Below are 18,553 nucleotides of genomic sequence, written 5' to 3'. Positions count from 1 at the left end.
TTTGGTACACAAAAGAGTTCATGGATGTTTCAGTAACTGCAAAACTGCCAAACAAGCCCAAATCATCACCTCTCTGCCACCATGCCTGGTTAGTATGATGTGTTTGTGTTAATATGCTGTGCTTTATGGCCAAACATCTTTTATTTGGTCTCATTAGTCCTCAATACATTGCTCCAGGAGTCATGTGGTCCAGCAAGCTGTACTTGATCAGCCTTTTGTTGATTGTTGTGTCATGAACATTTAACATGCTAACTGGGGCCTGAGGGGTGTGAGACAGAGCTGCTGGGTATTGCATTGCATGACCTCAAGATGAATTTGTTGTGACGGCCACTTCTGGGAACATTTGCAGTTGTCTTAGGAACTTTCAACTTGTAAATAATCTTTCTCGCAGCTGAATGATAGTCTTCAGATTGTTTGGAAACGATCTGATAACCCTTCCCAAATTACTTATCAGGAACTATTGTCTGTATAAGGTCATTGCTGATTTCTTTCACCTTTGGCTGTTGTCAATACACTCCTGTATGCTTCAGAGTAGAAGTCTGCTAAAACTCCTGCTTTTAGAGAACTGGTCACACGTGCTGATCATCAACTAAACATATTTATTCATTAGAATCCCTGACAGCTACTGTCCATCCTAAGTCCAATTTAAACAGCAAGGGTATACTTCATTTTTAACACCCGGCTTTTCCATTTTGGCTTCATAATAGATTAATAAATAGTGACAGTAAAAATGATTGTTGTGTGTTTCAGTTCATTTAGATTTGAACTTTTTTAAAAGCCGGTGATATATACTATGCCCTGATTTGTAAAACCCTAGAAATGAAAGAGGGTGTACTTTTTTTCCTTGATATATCCATTAAAGTTGGTGATATATTCACGTTAAACACTATTTTGCAAAAATTGTTCACTCACCCATCCAAATCATTGAAATCAGGTGTTCCAACCACATCCATGGCCACAGGTGTATAAAATCGAGCATCTGGGCATGCAGACTGTTTCTACAAACATTTGTGAAAGAATAGGTCGCTCTCTGTAGGCAGTGGAGTCTGGAAAGTTTGGTGGAGGGGGAATTATGCTGTGGGGTTGTTTTTCAGGAGCTGGGCTTTGGCCTCTTGGTTCCAGTGAAAGGAACGCTGAATGCTTCAGCATACCAACAGATTTTGGCCAATTTCATGCTCCAAACTTTGTGGGAACAGTTTGGAAATGGTCCCTTCCTCTTCCAACATTACTGTGTACCAGTGCACGAAGCAATGTCCATAAATACATGAATAAGGGAAGTTGGCGTGGATGAGCTTGACTGTCCTATAGACAGTCCTGACCTCAACCCAAAGGAATACCTTTGGGTTGAATAAGAGCCAACATCTCCAACATCCCTCTATGACCTCACAAATGTGTTCCTGGAAGAATGGTCAAAAATTCCCATGAACACGCTCCTTAACCTTGTGGACAGCCTTCCCAGAAGAGTTGAAGCTGTTACAGCTGCAAAGGGTGGACCCACGTCATATTGGATTAAGAATGGGATGTTACTTAAGTTCATCTGTGAGTCAAGGCAAGTGAGTAAATACTTTTGGCAATATAGTGTAGTTTCCAAACCTCTGACAAAATATTATAAAGGAAAATAATAATTATACAATAAAATAATAATTTTTACAAATATAAACCATGATGGAGAAAAGCTTCTTTTCCAAGAAAGCATGTTAATGGAAATAAGAGGGGTAAGTCAAATGTTGGGCATCCTGAAATAGAAATAAACATACACATATTTCCAGAAAACAATTTGGATTTTAGGAACAGAGTACTTTTGTGTGTGTCAGCAATAGTAGAATCTGAGACAGCCTTATTGTATGCAGTGACACTGCGTTTGTTGTAGAAGATGGAACGGAAACAGATAGGGTTTTTTGGCAGGCAGCCCAGAGAGATTCATACTTGAACCTGTCGGATGATGAGAGAGACGGAGATGACTCATCTGTGTGATCCTTGTATATGCATTACAAGATGATGTGAGGAGGAGGAGAAAAGATGCAGGGGGCACAGACGAGCAGACGGATACAGACACAGAGACATACTCTGACAAGGATGGGCAGCGACAGCATCCTCTGTGAATCAGAAGAAACAACCTTAACTGCTGATTGCCATCATGCAAAAATACAAATACAATATGTATATATATATTTTATCTTAAACAAATAAAGGGAACACTGAAATAACACATCCTAGATCTGAATGAATGAAATATTCTCATTGAATACTTTGTTCTGTACAAAGCTGAATGTGCTGACAACAAAATCACACAAAAATCATCAATGGAAATCAAATTTATTAACCAATGGAGGCCTGGATTTGGAGTCACACACAAAATTAAAGTGGAAAAACACACTAGAGGCTGATCCAACTTTGATGTAATGAACTTAAAACAAGTCAAAATGAGGTTCAGTATTGTGTGTGACCTCCATGTGTCTGTATGACCTCCCTACAACACCTGGGCATGCTCCTGATGAGACAGATGGTCTCCTGAGGGATCTCCTCCCAGACCTGGACTAAAGCATCCACCAACTCCTTGACAGTCTGTGGTGCAACGTGATGTTGGTGGATGAAGACATGATGTCCCAGATGTGCTCAATCAGATTCAGGTCTGAGGAACGGGCGGACCAGTCCATAGCTTCAATGTCTTCATCTTGCAGGAACTGCACCAGCATATGGTCTCACAAGGGGTCTGAGGATCTCATCTCGGTACCTAATGGCAGTCAGGCTACCTCTGGTGAGCACATGGAGGGCCTTGTGGCCCTCCAAAGAAATGCCACCCCACACCATTACTGACCCACTGCCAAACCGGTCATGCTGAAGGATGTTGCAGGCAGCAGATCGCTCTCCACGGTGTCTCCAGACTCTGTCACGTCTGTCACATGTGCTCAGTGTGAACCTGCTTTCATCTGTGAAGAGCACAGGGCGCCAGTGGCGAATTTGCCAATCCTGGTGTTCTCTGGCAAATGCCAGGCGTCCTGCATGGTGTTGGGCTGTGAGCACAACCCCCATTTGTGGACGTCGGACCCTCATACCATCCTCATGGAGTCGGTTTCTAACCGTTTGTGCAGACACATGCACATTTGTGGCCTGCTGGAGGTCATTTAGCAGGGCTCTGGCAGTGCTCCTCCTGTTCCTCCTTGCACAAAGGTGGAGGTAGCGGTCCTGCTGCTGGGTTGTTGCCCTCCTACGACCTCCTCCACGTCTCCTGGTGTCCTGGCCTGTCTCCTGGTAGCGCCTCCAGGTTCTGGACACTACGCTGACAGACACAGCAAACCTTCTTGCCACAGCTCGCATTGATGTGCCATCCTGGATGAGCTGCACTACCTGAGCCACTTGTGTGGGTTTTAGAGTCCGTCTCATGCTACCACGAGTGTGAAAGCACCACCAACATTAAAAAGTGACCAAAACATCAGCCAGAAAGCATCGGTACTGAGAAGTGGTCTGTGGTCCCCACCTGCAGAACCACTCCTTTATTGAGTGTCTTGCTAATTGCCAAAGATTTCCCCCTGTTGTTTATTTCATTTGCACAACAGCATGAGAAATTGATTGTCAATCAGTGTTGCTTCCTAAGTGGACAGTTTGATTTCACAGAAGTTTGATTTACTTGGAGTTATATTGTGTTGTTTAAGTGTTCCCTTTATTTTTCTGAGCAGTGTATATATATCAAACAAGTCTCACTTAAACATAAATGTTTTTTGGTTTGTTTGTGTCTGGCACATTTCTGGTTGAAAGATGCTTGTTCTTTATTCCATGAAACAGCTAGAGGCTGCTAGAACAGCCTGAAAATATTCTAAATGCAGAGTTGCATTACTTCAAAATAATAGTACTCAAGTAAAAGGAAAGGGTGATACAGTATACGGTGCACTAGAAGTACTGCTAGAAGTTAATTCTTTTCAAAAAGCGACTAATGGATGGATGGATGGATGGATGGATGGATGGATGGATGGATGGATGGATGGATGGATAGATAGATAGATAGATAGATAGATAGATAGATAGATAGATAGATAGATAGATAGATAGATAGATAGATAGATAGATAGATAGATAGATAGATAGATAGATAGATAGATAGATAGATAGATAGATAGATAGATAGATAGATAGATAGATAGATAGATAGATAGATAGATATGGCTTAATGAAAGGTATGATAACTGCTTATAGGTTATTTTCAAACGGTCCTTTTAAACGAGCTTCATCAGAACCCATATTTATTTTATATGCAGTTATATTCAATAAATATGCGGAAAAGTGGGATTTCGAAATGTGTAGTTCTTCTGCATGAATTTGTTATTCTATAATGAAGATTTTTTTTATTATATTCTCTAAAATACCAATACTATTGCTATTTTTTTCTGTCTGATTACATCATTTTCACAAATTCAATCAGATGTTACAGTCACTCGGTACCGATTAGCCTTTAAACAACTGATTTTTTACTTTTTATTTAAGTCTTTGTTTGAATGACTACTTTTTACTTCTACTTGAGTAAAATATATTGAAGACTTTTACTTAAGAATACAATTTTTGCCCAACTCAGGGACTGGGAGAGAAAAAGTCATGAACCCGTGGCCTCATTTCTACCAGAACCGCCACTGACTCGTTATGTAAAGAAGTCCTTTGGATAATACGGAAGTATCTGAGAATGCGTTCAGATTGGATCTGTGATCTATTCGGGAACTGAATTAAGTCAGAACCTGAGTAAAGCCACTCAGATGACTGAGGTTCCCCACATGTTCTGCATGTGACCGTAACATGCCCATCCACCCAGCCCGCAGGCGTTGGTTCCGGACGGAACGACTTTAACACTGCAGTCGGTGTTGATCTCTGGACTTTGGAGCTGATCATGCTGTAATAGTAGGAGCGTGTTGAAGTGCGTTCAGCGGCGTCTCGGTGAGCTCTGCACCGATGGATTTCCACACTCTCTGCTCCTTCGAGTCTTTCCAGCAATGCTGCAGTCAATACGGCTATGGGGGAAACTTCCGCGACGTCGTGGAGCAGGAGTTCCGGAGGTCCAAAGGTAGAGAGATGGTGTGCATCGCTGCTCAGAGGACTGTCGCTGCTGGCTCTAATTATAACAGGCCTGTTTTTCTGTAATAAACAGGAGTTACATATCTGGATCATGCTGCAGCCACTCTGTACCCGGAGTCTCTGCTCAGGGACTATTTCCGGGACATTTCCACGAATCTGTACGGTGAGAAAAGACCGAAAGTCTCATGTTTGTGTTCATTTTATCTCGGTGACGCAATAAAGGTCATTTGTTAATAGCGCCGCCTTAGGTGGGCATCAGGGTGGGCATCAGGGTGGGCAATGGCGACCCTGATGCCCGCCCGTCCAGACAGTACTGAACATCCCAGAGGACGGGTTTATCCCTCACCATAACCGCATCTGAACCCAGTGCTCACCGAACCCAGGTCCTGAAACGAACTGTTTACATACAGCGCATTGCAAAAGTATTCACACCCCAAACTTCAATGAATTTTATTGAGGTTTTATATGACTGTACTGCAAAGTTGTAAAGTGGAAGGAACATTATACATGGTTTTCAGAGTCTTGTACAAACATTTTAAAAAGTGTGGCGTGAGTTCAGCCCCCCTGTGCACATCTAGGGACTGATATTTTTGCCAGCTCATCTTCCTAAAATAAGTGTTGCCAGACATTCCCAGTTAGATTTAAGTTTAGATGTTAACTGGACCATTCTGACACCTGAATATGCTTTGAATTAAACCATTAAATTGCAGCTCCGGCTATATGTTTTGGGTTGTTGTTCTGCTGTTAGGTTCAGCTCCAGCTTCAAGTCTCCTGCCTCTAACAAGTTCTCCTTCAGACTGCCCGTATTTACGTCCATCCGTCTTTCCATTAACTCTGATTAGCGTCCCTGTCCCTAGTGAAGAAATACATCCCCACAGCATAATGTTGCCTCCACCGTGTTTCATGGTGGGTATGGCGTGTTTGGGGGGATGTATAGTTTTAGTTTTATTTCACATGCAGCATTCTGCATGTAAGCCAAAAGGTCACATTTTCTCATCTGACCAGAGCACCTTCTTTCACCCGTGTACTGTGTCCCCTACATGGTGTGTAGCAAACTCCAGACAGGACTCAACAGAGGCTTTCTTCTGGTCACTCTTCTACTAAACCCAGATTTGTGCATTATCAATAGTTGTCCTGTCAACAGATTCTCCCATCTGCACAGTGGATCAGGCCTGCTGTCTTCTTCTCTGGTTAAAGCTCTGCCTGTCCAGCCTGTCAGTGTAGGCGGATAACCATATTTTGGTATGGTTGCAGTTGTACAATACTTGATCTGTGGTTACATGATGGACTGAACAGTGCTCTCTGAGATGTTTAAAGTTTCTCCACAATTTCCTCCCTCTCCTGTCTGCTATGTTCCTTGACCTTCATGATGCTGTTTAATCAAAGATGTTCTCTGAGGCCTTCATAGAACAACTGGATTTATATGGAGATTAAATTACACACAGCAGGACTCTATTTACTAATTAGGCCATTGTGTGTCATGGTTCAATAGCCTGTGTTTTACAGCTGCATATTATTCTTGAATTCCTTTGAAATGTTTCTTGAGGCACTCCTGAATTAAAACCTTTTTTTGCTTTTAGGAAACCCCCACAGCCACCATCCCAGCAGCAGTTTAACACATGATACTGTGGAGCGGGTCAGAGACAGGTAGAGCCTCATCTTGCATTTCAGGATTACTGAAATATTGAGGTCTAAAGGACTAAAAGCAGATCATTTTCTCGTAGAGTGTTGGAGCATTTTAACACCACCTCGAAAGAATACTCCGTGATCTTCACTTCTGGTTGTACAGCTGCTCTCAAGTTAGTGGCTGAGAGCTTTCCTTGGAGCTCAGAGACTGAGAGGGACGCTGGGAGTTTCTTCTGCTATCTTACTGACAGCCACACATCTGTTGTTGGCATTAGAGGACTGACTTCAGCCCTGGGGGTAGTTGCCATTCCTGTCTCCCCACAGGAACTGACAACCATGGCAAAGGACAGAGTTCAGGGAGAAGATGTTTTCTGCCAAACACCACATCTTTTCTGCTATCCAGCACAGAGCAACTTCTCAGGGAGGAAGTATCCTCTTAGCCATGTGAGAGGCATCCAGGCGAGACGCCTTTACCCAGCGTGCGACCTCCGAGGTCGCTGGTTTGTGCTGCTCGATGCAGCCTCGTACGTCAGTTGTTCCTCTCTAAACCTACAGGTCTGCCCTGCTGATTTCATTCCCATTTCCTTCTACAAGATATTTGGCTTCCCAACAGGTCTGGGGGCTCTTCTTGTCCGTAACGACGCAGCAGGCATGCTAAAAAAGTCTTATTTTGGAGGAGGCACAGCAGCAGCTTACCTTTCTGGAGAAGATTATTATGTGCAGGCAAAAAACATTTCTGACAGGTAAAGTGTTGTAACAGCCAGAAAAATCATTTGGACTCTGCATTTTTATTTTGAACTGCAATGTGTTTGTTTTCTATGATAAAGATTTGAAGATGGCACAGTCTCCTTCTTGGAAATCATTGCTTTAAACCATGCATTTGAATCTCTTTACAGGATCACAGGTAATACTCCTTTTTGACATCTGTTTTTTTAATAATCATAATGCATGTGCAGTTTTATTTCTGATGAGAACCTGCAATGGGGTAACACCAAAGCTATTATCGTCTGTATCTGTTTTCGCCTGCAGGGAGCATACACAACATCCAGCAGCACACTTTTGGACTGGCACGCTACACTTACACACTGCTCTCAAGTCTTTGCCATGGCAACGGCAGACCAGTGGCTCAGATATACACGGAGGGCCAGTTTGAGAGTCCAATCACTCAGGGACCAATCGTGAACTTCAACCTCCTGGATTCTAGTGGACAGATAATTGGGTACTCACAGGTACATGTGACTGAAGGGATTAATTGCATGTTTTAATTGCTTAATTAATGCATGTTTATGCATAAGAAGGTCTGGGAAATACTACAGCAGTTCTCTCTCTGGTGCCCTCAGGTTGACAGAATGGCCAGCTTGTATAATATTCATGTGCGAACAGGTTGCTTCTGCAACACTGGGGCCTGTCAGGCCTTCCTCGGGATCACCAACCAGCAGATGAAGAGAAATCTGCAGGTGAGAGACTTACAGCAACTAAAGAGAGTCAAAATGTTTACATACTCCTTTAACCTTTTCATATTTTATCATTGTATTGGGATTTTATGTAATGGAACAACACAAAGTAGCAGAATTGTGAAGTAAAATGAAAACTATTAATGTTTTACCTCAGATTCTCAATTTGATTTAGGTCTGGACTTTGACTGGACCATTCTAACATATTAATATAGGCTTGTTTTAAGGAAGACCCACAATGCTTTTCCCTTGAACCTAATTTCCAAAGACCTTCAAATTTTTCCAGGGTATTTCTTGTGTGTTTTCACTGTGGGGGTCCAACACGTGTACAGTCGTGTACAGTACAGCTGCTGATGCTAAGCCATTGATTCAGCGAGAAATTGGTCAACATCTCACTTAGCCACAGAGTGTGGGAGAGAGGTTCCTGTCGCAGCAAAAACTATAACTGGTGCTTGAGTCACAGGAACTACACTTTATACCTTGTGTAAAGTCACGACAAACTGCATGGAAAGGTGTAAAACAACGAAACAGAAGCGGGGGAGGAGGAAAAAAGCCTGGTTGGGATTACAAACCCAGTATTTATTATTTCACAAATATTAATTCTTTAAAACAGAATTAAAGTCATTTTATTGTCAGACGTAGTTATTTGATAATTAAAGCCTGAGAGATGTGTCCCAAAAGAACAGAAACTACACACATTCAGAAGCAGCAGCAGCATCAGGGCCTCATTTCTTAACCTAAAAACCTTTAACCTCTTCTGGGGTAAATTTCTACTCAGCTAAAATGTTTTTAAGCTGTCACATGTCCCACCTTGGCTTGATAAATACATGCGACCCTGAAATTGAAAACCACGTATCATTTTAATATTTTCCACTTTACAATGGTGCATCACTTTGTGTTGGTTTATCACATAGAAATCCAATAAAAATGTTTGGTAACATAACAAAATGTGAAAAGGTTAGAAGTGTAGGAATTATTTTGCAATGCATTGTATATAAATTACAAAAAGCATTTTTACTCTACAAGGCAGGCCATGTCTGCGGGGACAACATGGATTTGGTGGACGGCCAGCCGACCGGATCTGTCCGCGTGTCCTTTGGCTACATGTCGACGTTCGAAGACTGTCAAAAGTTCCTGAAGTTTGTTGCTGAGTGCTTTGTGGAGAAACCCGTCACGGTAGACCAAGTAAGGCTGCAGAAGCTGAAAACAGCCAGGGCATCATCAGAGGGATCAAATGAACACCCTTCAGTTGAAATTTCTAATGGAGAAAACCATAAAGGAGCAGAGAAAAAATCCTCAGAAGTGTCTCAGAAAGGATTTAGACATGGAGACTCAAAAAGCCCTGGGGTGGCTTACACTCTGACCAACATCTACATATACCCCATCAAATCGTGCGGTGCATATGAGGTTTGAGCACAAGAAACGCTTTTTTTCAGTCCATCACTTATTTTCTTTGTGTTTTTCTCTCGCTTTGCCTACTTTGATTGGACTTTTGGCTGTTCTTTATGCAGGTGCACGACTGGCCGTTGGGACCGCTGGGTTTACTGTATGACAGAGGCTGGATGGTGGTAAATCAGAACGGCGTGTGTCTGAGTCAGAAGAGAGAGACGCGTTTATGCCTCATTCGCCCACAGGTCCACCTTCCCTCAAAGAAATTGTTCCTGCAGGCATCGGGTCAGGGAGTCTCTGCATGTTTTACTGAGAATAGATGCACTGCTTAACAAGAAAAGTCTCAATCAGATTAATTTTCTCCCATGACTTTGTAAGAAAATTTCCTACTTCTCTCCTTGCCCTGCAGGAATGGATACCATTTCGGTCCCCCTAGAAGATGACGTTCGGTTGCACACAAATTCTCGTGTGTGTCACAGTAAAGTTTGCGGTGACAGGTGAGTAAAATCTTCTGACAGCACTGGGGGAAGAAAATACATAGATTCATCCTTTGTCTAACATGTTTCTCTTCTGTCAGAGCTTTGCTCCCTTAGCAGTGTTCTGTGTGCTAGGCTTCCTTCTCTGTTTCTTAGAAAAGTCTTGTTGCCCACGACTTTTTATAGCAAAACAAACAATGAGAAAGAGATATTAATCTCCTCTGACATATCCCCACATAACATGTCACCGGAAGAAAAAACACTATTAATTCACTGATTCTTGGATTAGATGTCGCAGCAAATAGCACAAAGCATGAAGCACGGAAGAAATCCCTCCTGGGGTTCCTGTAAAATAATCCTCTTCTGTCCCCCAGGGTGGAGATGATGGACTGTGGAAATGAGGCTGCATCGTGGCTTTCAGACTTCCTTGGACAGCCATGCCGCCTGATAAGACAACGTTCTGATTACACTCGAGAAATGAAGAGGAGGCCCGCTGAAGGTAGCTACAGTCCATTCCAAACCTATCCATCCATCCATCCATCCATACCCACTTGGCCATGCAGGGTCACGGGAGAGCTGGTGTCTAACTACAGCAGTCACCCTGGACAGGTTATCAGTCCATCACAAGGCAACACAGAGACACACAGGATTAACAACCAACACACTCTCATATCTAAGGGAAATTAAGAGCGACCAGTTAATCAAAAAGTCAGGTTTTTGGACTGTGGAAGGAAGCTGGAGTACCTGTAGAGAACCCAGGCATGCAAAGGGAGAACATGCAAACCTCATGCAGACAGACCAGATGCCGCTATTTGAACCCAGGACCTTCTTGCTGCAAGGCAACAGTGCTACCATCTGCAACTACAGGAAAACTATTTATACTATTTACCCACATTTTGTCCTGTTTCAACCCCAAACTGATTTGGGATTTTTTGTAAAAAACCAACACAAAGTAGTACATAACAGTAAAGTGAATGTGGCACATGCATTTAAAGATTTTCACAAATTAAAAACTGACAAGTGTGAAATACATTTCTATTCAGTCCTGTGTAAGCTGATACACCTAAATAAAATCCACTGCAACCAACCCCCTTAAGACATTCATTGATTAAGAAATAGGGTTCACTTTTTAGTACTTTAATCGCAGTAAAAATACAACTAGGATGCCATAAGACATGTAGGCGACACAACAACACAGGGGAAGAAGCTGCTCTTAAATTAAACATGGCATACATAAACACATGGTTTAACAATGCATCAAGTTTGGAGTTTTTTATCACTAAACTGGAAATCGTAACCGCATTAAATCATATTTTCAAATGTATTGATATTTATTGCTGCTCTTATGGAGCCAGCTGTGGAGAAAATAATAATCATTTACCATTTCTATGATGAACAATATAATAAAAGCTCACCCTTATCCCCTGCCATATAATTGTGAGGGACATCTGTTCTTGGTTCAGTTCACATAAAACATACAACTCTAATAACTAGTAAATATTTAGTGAAACATCAGCTTTTTGACCTAATCTGCTCAAAAACAGCCTAAACTTTGTAATATGTGTTGGTTTTATGGCATAAATTGCTCAGCTGCTTGCAGGTGCAATCAAACAAGTCCAGATGATGAAATCAATACCTCCATGTTTTCCATTACAAGGACAAGAATTAATATAAATGGTCCCTTTATTTGGTCAGAACATCTGGGTTCATTTATGGCTGTTACACCCACTGCTGTTCCACAAACAAGTTGTAATGGTCAGACTTTTGTTCACAAAACCTGACCATTCACTTTATTATCATCCTTTTAATTGGAAACACTACAATCTAATTTCACTCCAAAAATCAACTAATATCACACATCCGATGGTCATCAAGGTCTTATTTAGCAGAATATTTAGATTTTTAAGGGTTTCCAAAGTTTCCAGTCCTCTCTAATTGTCAAAAATAATAGATAATAGCTAACAGAAATTATTCCAACAAAAGAATACATACTGAGAAATGAAGAAGATACATTATCCTTTTGGGTTAGGGACTTTCCTTTAGTGGATTAAATGCTTCTAATTCGTGTAAAACATCTCCAAGGTTATAAAGGAGAAAGAAATCAATGCTAAAAGCTGCTGTTCTCCTCCACAGAAAGCTCCTGACCTGCATGAACTCCCTCTTTCAGCCTGTTTTAAAGTTCCAGGTTGTTTACGACTGGATAAGTTGAGACCACTATAAATAATTTTCAAACATTTTTAGTCTGGGTTAGGGTAATGTCTAATGTGACATCCATCCTGTACATTTCAACTTGAAAATATACAGATTAAGGTTGTAATGATCTGGTAAGTGTGCACACCCTTAAAACAGTTTGTGAAAGCACGTTCTTTTTCACTCCCAGCATTCAGTCTTCCTTGGTAGGGGTCTCTCAGCTTTGCACATCTCACAACTGCCCTGCCAAATTTGACCGGAGCTATCAGAGCTATTGTCTCTTTTCCATGGCCTTCTTCAGGTGACCAAACTGATTGTTTGTCTGGTTTTGTTCTATACTTTAATTTTCCTCTGGAGAAGCCATTATTTTTTGTGGAAATGGATGTATACTTGGACTGAAAAATAAACCAATTTATCTTCAGCTTTATGACAGTGAACCTGAAGGTTTTCGGTCCTCTAGTGTTTGATACCAGTCATAATTTCATTCCCCTTGAAAAAAGTCCCAGTTTCAGATGAAGAAGAGCAATCCCCTAGCATGATGCTACTACCACCATGTTTTACTGTGGGTGTGGTGTTCTGGTCAAGTGTTGTTTTTGTACAAAGCAGATCTTGTTGAGCTGTGCTCTTAAAGTTTACGTTTGGTTGGATCAGATCAAAACACATTTTTCCTCAAGCTTTTAGGATATTTTGGCTAAATCTGCTTACGGAACAGCCTGAACTCTATCCTGTTTGCGAGTTTTATGGGCCTGGATGTTTCCTTTGGAAGAAAATGCTTCTTATTACTTCTTAGTGCAGACATAGTTTTTCCTCTAACAGGTTTGCTTGTTTTCAGTTGAATTGTACAGGATATCTGTGGCTTTAAAGATGGTAAAAGGGTTGGAAACTATTTATCATGGTCTCAGATATTTGGAAGATGGTGGATAGAATTGCAAAAGGGTTTGATAACTTTTTAAACCTTTCACATCCTGACCCTGTGAAAGCAGAGTTATCTCATCTTGAACCTGTAATAAAACCTAAGACTAAATATAATGTTTAATGGCTTTCTGACCATGAAGAGATGATCTAAGAAGTCTGGAGTGTTGTAGGACCTCGTATAGAATGGAGACTGCATATTCTGAAATCACTGCCTCTGATGCAACTCTTTGTTTCTACCTTTTACTGAATTCAGCTTAAGCTAAAAAAAATCGAATATTTCTCCCACCCTTTTATTTCCCCACAATGCAACAGATACATCATTTTCGCTGATCCTCCATTACTGCTACAGGCCTATGTCTTTCGTCATTTGTAATCCAGGCTTTCTGTTCAATGTTTTGTCTTCAAACCCAGCGTGAGATAGTCTGGATGGCATCATCTTGACTATCCTCTCAGCTTTAACTCAACTCCACCACGCGAAACTTTCCTGAACTGTTTTCACAGGTTGAGACAGCTTTCCCATAGGAATAAAATCCCCATTTATATCTGGATCAGACTATAGTTTGGGGCGTTACAGATTGTTATGCTATACATCATTAAAGGGATTATTTTCTTCTTTATTTGTCTGAGTTAATCATTTAAACACATATTAAGAACCTAAATTGTTCTTGGTCATATGGTTTCTTGAAAAAGTATTCATGCCCCCTGATCTTTTTAATGTGTACTCATATCGCATTTAAAAGCATTTGGTGTATATTTTCTGGGGGCATGGAAGGAGAATTATGATTTTTAAAATGTTTTAGAAACTAAAAATCTGAAAAGTGTGGCATGCATTTGTATCCAGCCCTCCTGTGCTGAATACATCACAGTGGTAGAACCACCTTGTGTTGCAGTTACAGCTACCAGTCTTTTGGGGTTTGTCTCAAGCTCAGTCAGACTGAATGGAAAGCATCATAAATTTCATAAATCTTGCACAGATTCTTAATTGTATTAATGTCTGGGCTTTGACTGGGCCATCCTAACATATGAATATGCTTTGAGCTAAACCACTGTAGCTTTGGCTGTATTTCTAGGGTCGTTGTCCTGCTGGAAGGTGAACCTCTGCCTCAGACTCAAGTCTTCTCCAGCCTGTTTCAGGTTTTCCTCATGTTTTTGCTCCATCCATCTCCCATCCAGTCTGACCAGGTTGACCAGATTGATCAGAGCCCTATGAAATGTTCAAAGCTTGGGACATTGTTTTAGAACCTAACCCTGCTTTAAACCTCTCAAAAAACGTCCTCACTGACAGCTGCATTTATACTGAGATTAAATTACACACGGCTGGACTATTTGGTGACTTCTGAAGGCAACTGGTTGCACTGGATTTTATTTAGGATCAATTCAATTCTGTTTATTTATATAGCACCAATTTACAACACATGTTGTCTCAAGGCACTTTAATTCAAGTTGGGTACATACATTCCAGTTAATCCTAACTATCAAACAGTGCAGTCAGACAAAACCCAGGAAACCCAGCAGATTGCATCCAGTCAGTGACTTGCAGCATTCGCTCCTCCTGGATGAGCATGTAGCGACAGCTTGCATTGACTTTGCACCAATCCCACATGCTGAGCATGCATGTAGCGACAGTGGAGAGGAAAACTCCCTTTTAACAGGAAAAAACCTCCAGCAGAACCAGAACCAGGCTCAGTGTGAGCGGCCATCTGCCACGACTGACTGGAGGTTTGAGAGAACAGAGCAGAGACAAAACAAAACCACAGAAGCACTTATCCAGAGGTACTTTCTATGTGAGAGAAAAGTAAAACATTAATGGTAGTAGCTCCTTTAGAGGCTTCATCTAGGAGAGAAACACAGCTAAGCAGATGAACTCTGAGCCAGTTTTCAAGTCTAAAAGATGAAAGAGAGCACATAGAGTTAATCACAGTAGGACCTGAGCCAGTAGGTGTAACAGAGTAAAGTGGGCTGAATACAAATGCATGCCACACTTTGTATTAGTAATAAATATATTTCCTTTCACTTCACAATAATGGACAACTTTGTGCTGGTCTATCAAATAAACTCACATTAAAATACATTAAAGTTTGGGGTTGAAACATGACAAAATGTGAAAAAGTTCATAGGATATAAAGCGTAGCGCTGCATCTGCTCTATGTGGCAGAAAAAAAGCATATTCATGATAGATGTATCTGTCTTACCCATTATTTCCTATCATAAAATGTTTCTGCAGTAAACATTTAATCAGTATTGACAATTTAAAATAAATCACCTGTTTATCCTCTCGTCATCAACAAAGGACATCATGTTTCAGATTTTTCTCTGGAAACAGTTTGCAGAAGTTATAAATAAGAATGTTTTCCTGAAATAAAACACATTTTTGTGGTGATATAAGGTCTTTCTCTTCTAGCTGCCGACTCCCCGCTTCTCTCCCTGGTGAATGAAGCTCAGTATCTCATGATCAACCGTGCCAGCGTGAAGCTCATTCAGGATCTAATGAGCAGCAGGTTAGAACACAAGACAGTTATTCAAAGCTCCCCACCGCTCCGGGACACGTTGAGACCGCGCATTTCCATTACAGTGGCTCTTTTTGTGCAGCATGGGAAAAATAACATGTAATTTTCACAGGCAGGACGGCTGTGAGGGCGATCAGCTCCTCGACACACAGAGTGTCATCAGGCGCTTCCGTGCCAATTTAGTCATTGCTGGAGCAGAACCCTTTGAGGAGGATAATTGGTCACACTTGATTATTGGCAACACACGATTCATGGTGAGCAGGCACTGTGAGACAAATTGCGAAACCTTCAACACCTGGTGAAAGCAGGATTTCTTTCAGGACTGAATGTGTTCTCTGTGTGATAAACCCAAAGGTTGCAGGTCAGTGTGGAAGGTGCCAGATGATTGGAATAGACCAGGACACAGGGACCAAAACTAAAGAGCCACTCTTTAGCCTGTCCGCCTACCGAGCTGGGAAGGTGGGTCCAAAACAATCACAGCTGAGTCACTTTGATTCTCTGTGTAGGTTTCTTGTGCAAGTTCAGAAAGTGCTACTGCTTAACAACATTGTTTAATGTGTTTGTTCTTTTGTTAATTTTAGGTGACGTTTGGCGTGTATCTGAGTCACCAGAGTCCAGAGAGCTCTACCGGAGCTAACGTCCTCTCCGCTGGCTCTCTCATACAGGCTGAGCCACACAAGTATTGAACTGGTCGTCTGTAACAGCCTCTATTTATTCTAATGACAGCTGTGGCCCTTAATGGCCCTTGGTGGCTCCTTAATCACCTGTTAACCACTGTGAATTTCTCGACATGTTACTGTATTTGTTTTCTTTGAGTCCCAGTCAGCTCTGTCGAGTGTCATGAAGAAGCTCTGTTATGGTGAATACTTCTGTGAAATATGTCAATTTATTAGTCATAACCATTGTCTTTCAAATAATAAAATTATTAAGCAAACATGTTTGACTGTAACTTTTTCCAATCTAACCGTACTTAGTCTTCTCTTGCAACATTTCGCAAGCTTGGAGCATACAGAGAGAGGGACCTTTGACCTTTTTCTCTTTGCAAAATTTGTCTAGCTCACCAGGACTCCTAGTTCCTCTCTTTGGCCATAAAGATTGGATCATTATCATGAAAGATCCACTGACGACCCGTCCAACTGACGTAAATTTTAAATGTCCTTTTATGTCAGAGTCTATGATGCCACTCTTAACAAGGTTCTCAGGGCCCACAGCATCATAAGTCCTCCACTGCGCTTGATAATCAGTGTTTGTTTCATACCAAACCCACCTGGAGTGTTTGTTACAGGAAAGATACAATTTAGACTCTTTGGACTTAAGCAAACAGTTCCAGCTAAGGTTTCAGCAGACTCCATGTGTACGTTTGTGATGGTAGGACAAAAAGTAGACAGTGCCTATTGGTTGTTACAACCCTCACATGCCACTTTTTATTGCAGTTCTCTAACAGTGAGTTTTGGGGATTTTTTTGCCTTTCTTATCATCCTGCTTACTGTCCACGGTGACAAGATGAACATGGGTCCTCGCCCAGCCTCTTGGCCTTTGGCTCAAAACGTGCCTCTGTGTGAGGTCAAATTATACCCCAGGAAAGCTGAAGGTCATAGATTGGGAGTCCTAGGGAGTTCCTTGAAACTGTCCAGTTTAAAAAGTAAAGGTTCAATTTTAAAGATAACATTTATTTCAAAAGAATTGTGAGGTGTACCAAACAAATGTGCCACAGTAATTTTGTCAAAAACAGTTATTTCTTAGCTTGGGGTTCTTCTACCTGGTGATTTAATGTACTCGAGAAAGGCTTTTTACACGTCTTTACCAGGGCTGCCATCAAATATGTTTGCATCTGTAAATTGCTCACACTTTAATCTCAAAAGGATCAACTTCAACCTCTGATCATCTTAACCTGTTTTGCGTGTGTTTTATATTAAGTTCATGCCGTTCTGTTCTGGAATACCATGTCACCAGGCCCAAACAGACACCCACAGCACACACACTCATGCCTTAACATGCACGTTTCTGGACTGTGGGAGGAAGCAGCAGTACCCGTCCTGGAGACAACCGACATTTGCACAGGAGAAATAAACCTGCAGGAGATCCCAGACTGGGGTTTGATTCCAGGACCTTTGTAGTGTGTGTGTGTCGCTCAAAATCTCAAAAAACAAACATTCCTTCATGTTGGACTTGATTTGCATAATCAGGAAAACCTTTTAGTAACTCATTTACTGTTTCCTCCTGTCATTGGCATTGTTTTATCTCCGTTGCTGATGTGCAACAGCAGTTTTTTAAACTTGCTTTTGTTTTTAGTTTTCATAGGAACGTTTAACATGCAATGCCAAATTGATCAATTCAATTCAGTTTTATTTATATAGCGTCAATTCACAACACAGGTTGTCTCAAGGCTCTTCACAAAGGGTTTGGAATAGGGTTGTTGGGGAGGTTAGATTAAACTACTGAGTGTTAGGATTTGGCCATTTTAGAATGTGTAGGGGTACTAAGTACATTAATACACTGATAAAGTGTGTCCATGTAGAGCTCACTAGTGGCCATTGTTATACTAAAAACCACAAGGATTGGGATACCTCTCTCTGTCAGACTGATTATAACCATTGGAAAAGAAAAGGGGTCATACAGGTAGCAGAAATGGAGGGTGTGTTTGCACCTCAACCATAACTGAGCCGGTTTAGGCTAAACCTGACTCCCACTTACTCCATCCAACAGGGAGGGAGGAAGGCAGAGGTAAAAATACTTGGGTGTTGCTTCTTGTCGCATTGTGTGAAAGGTGGGTAACTTTAAAATGGGCTAAGTCAATTCAATACAATCATATAGATTTCAAGTCAGGCACATGCATTCCAATTCATAACTAACCATTGAACAGTGCAGTCAGATTCAGTTATTTATTCAAATTGGATAAAAAGTTTTGATCCACCTTAATGGTTTGTATAACTACATT

General features: G+C 41.4%; 1 protein-coding gene across 1 annotated transcript; it reads left to right on the top strand.

Moving 5' to 3' along the window:
- Positions 1-4,643: 4,643 nt before the first annotated feature.
- On the top strand, positions 4,644-16,549 carry mocos (molybdenum cofactor sulfurase). The gene is made up of 15 exons (XM_047352496.1): positions 4,644-5,047; positions 5,132-5,221; positions 6,639-6,705; positions 6,783-7,427; positions 7,512-7,588; positions 7,714-7,913; positions 8,025-8,141; positions 9,165-9,545; positions 9,650-9,812; positions 9,937-10,024; positions 10,378-10,502; positions 15,510-15,606; positions 15,728-15,869; positions 15,970-16,074; positions 16,197-16,549. Exons 1-15 carry the CDS (start codon positions 4,936-4,938, stop codon positions 16,299-16,301), a joined length of 2,514 nt encoding a protein of 837 aa, XP_047208452.1. The 5' UTR covers positions 4,644-4,935; the 3' UTR covers positions 16,302-16,549.
- Positions 16,550-18,553: the final 2,004 nt, after the last annotated feature.

The sequence above is a fragment of the Girardinichthys multiradiatus genome, chromosome 22, assembly GCF_021462225.1.
Source record: "Girardinichthys multiradiatus isolate DD_20200921_A chromosome 22, DD_fGirMul_XY1, whole genome shotgun sequence".
Lineage (NCBI taxonomy): Eukaryota > Metazoa > Chordata > Actinopteri > Cyprinodontiformes > Goodeidae > Girardinichthys > Girardinichthys multiradiatus.
This window is presented reverse-complemented; position numbering and strand designations above follow the sequence as displayed.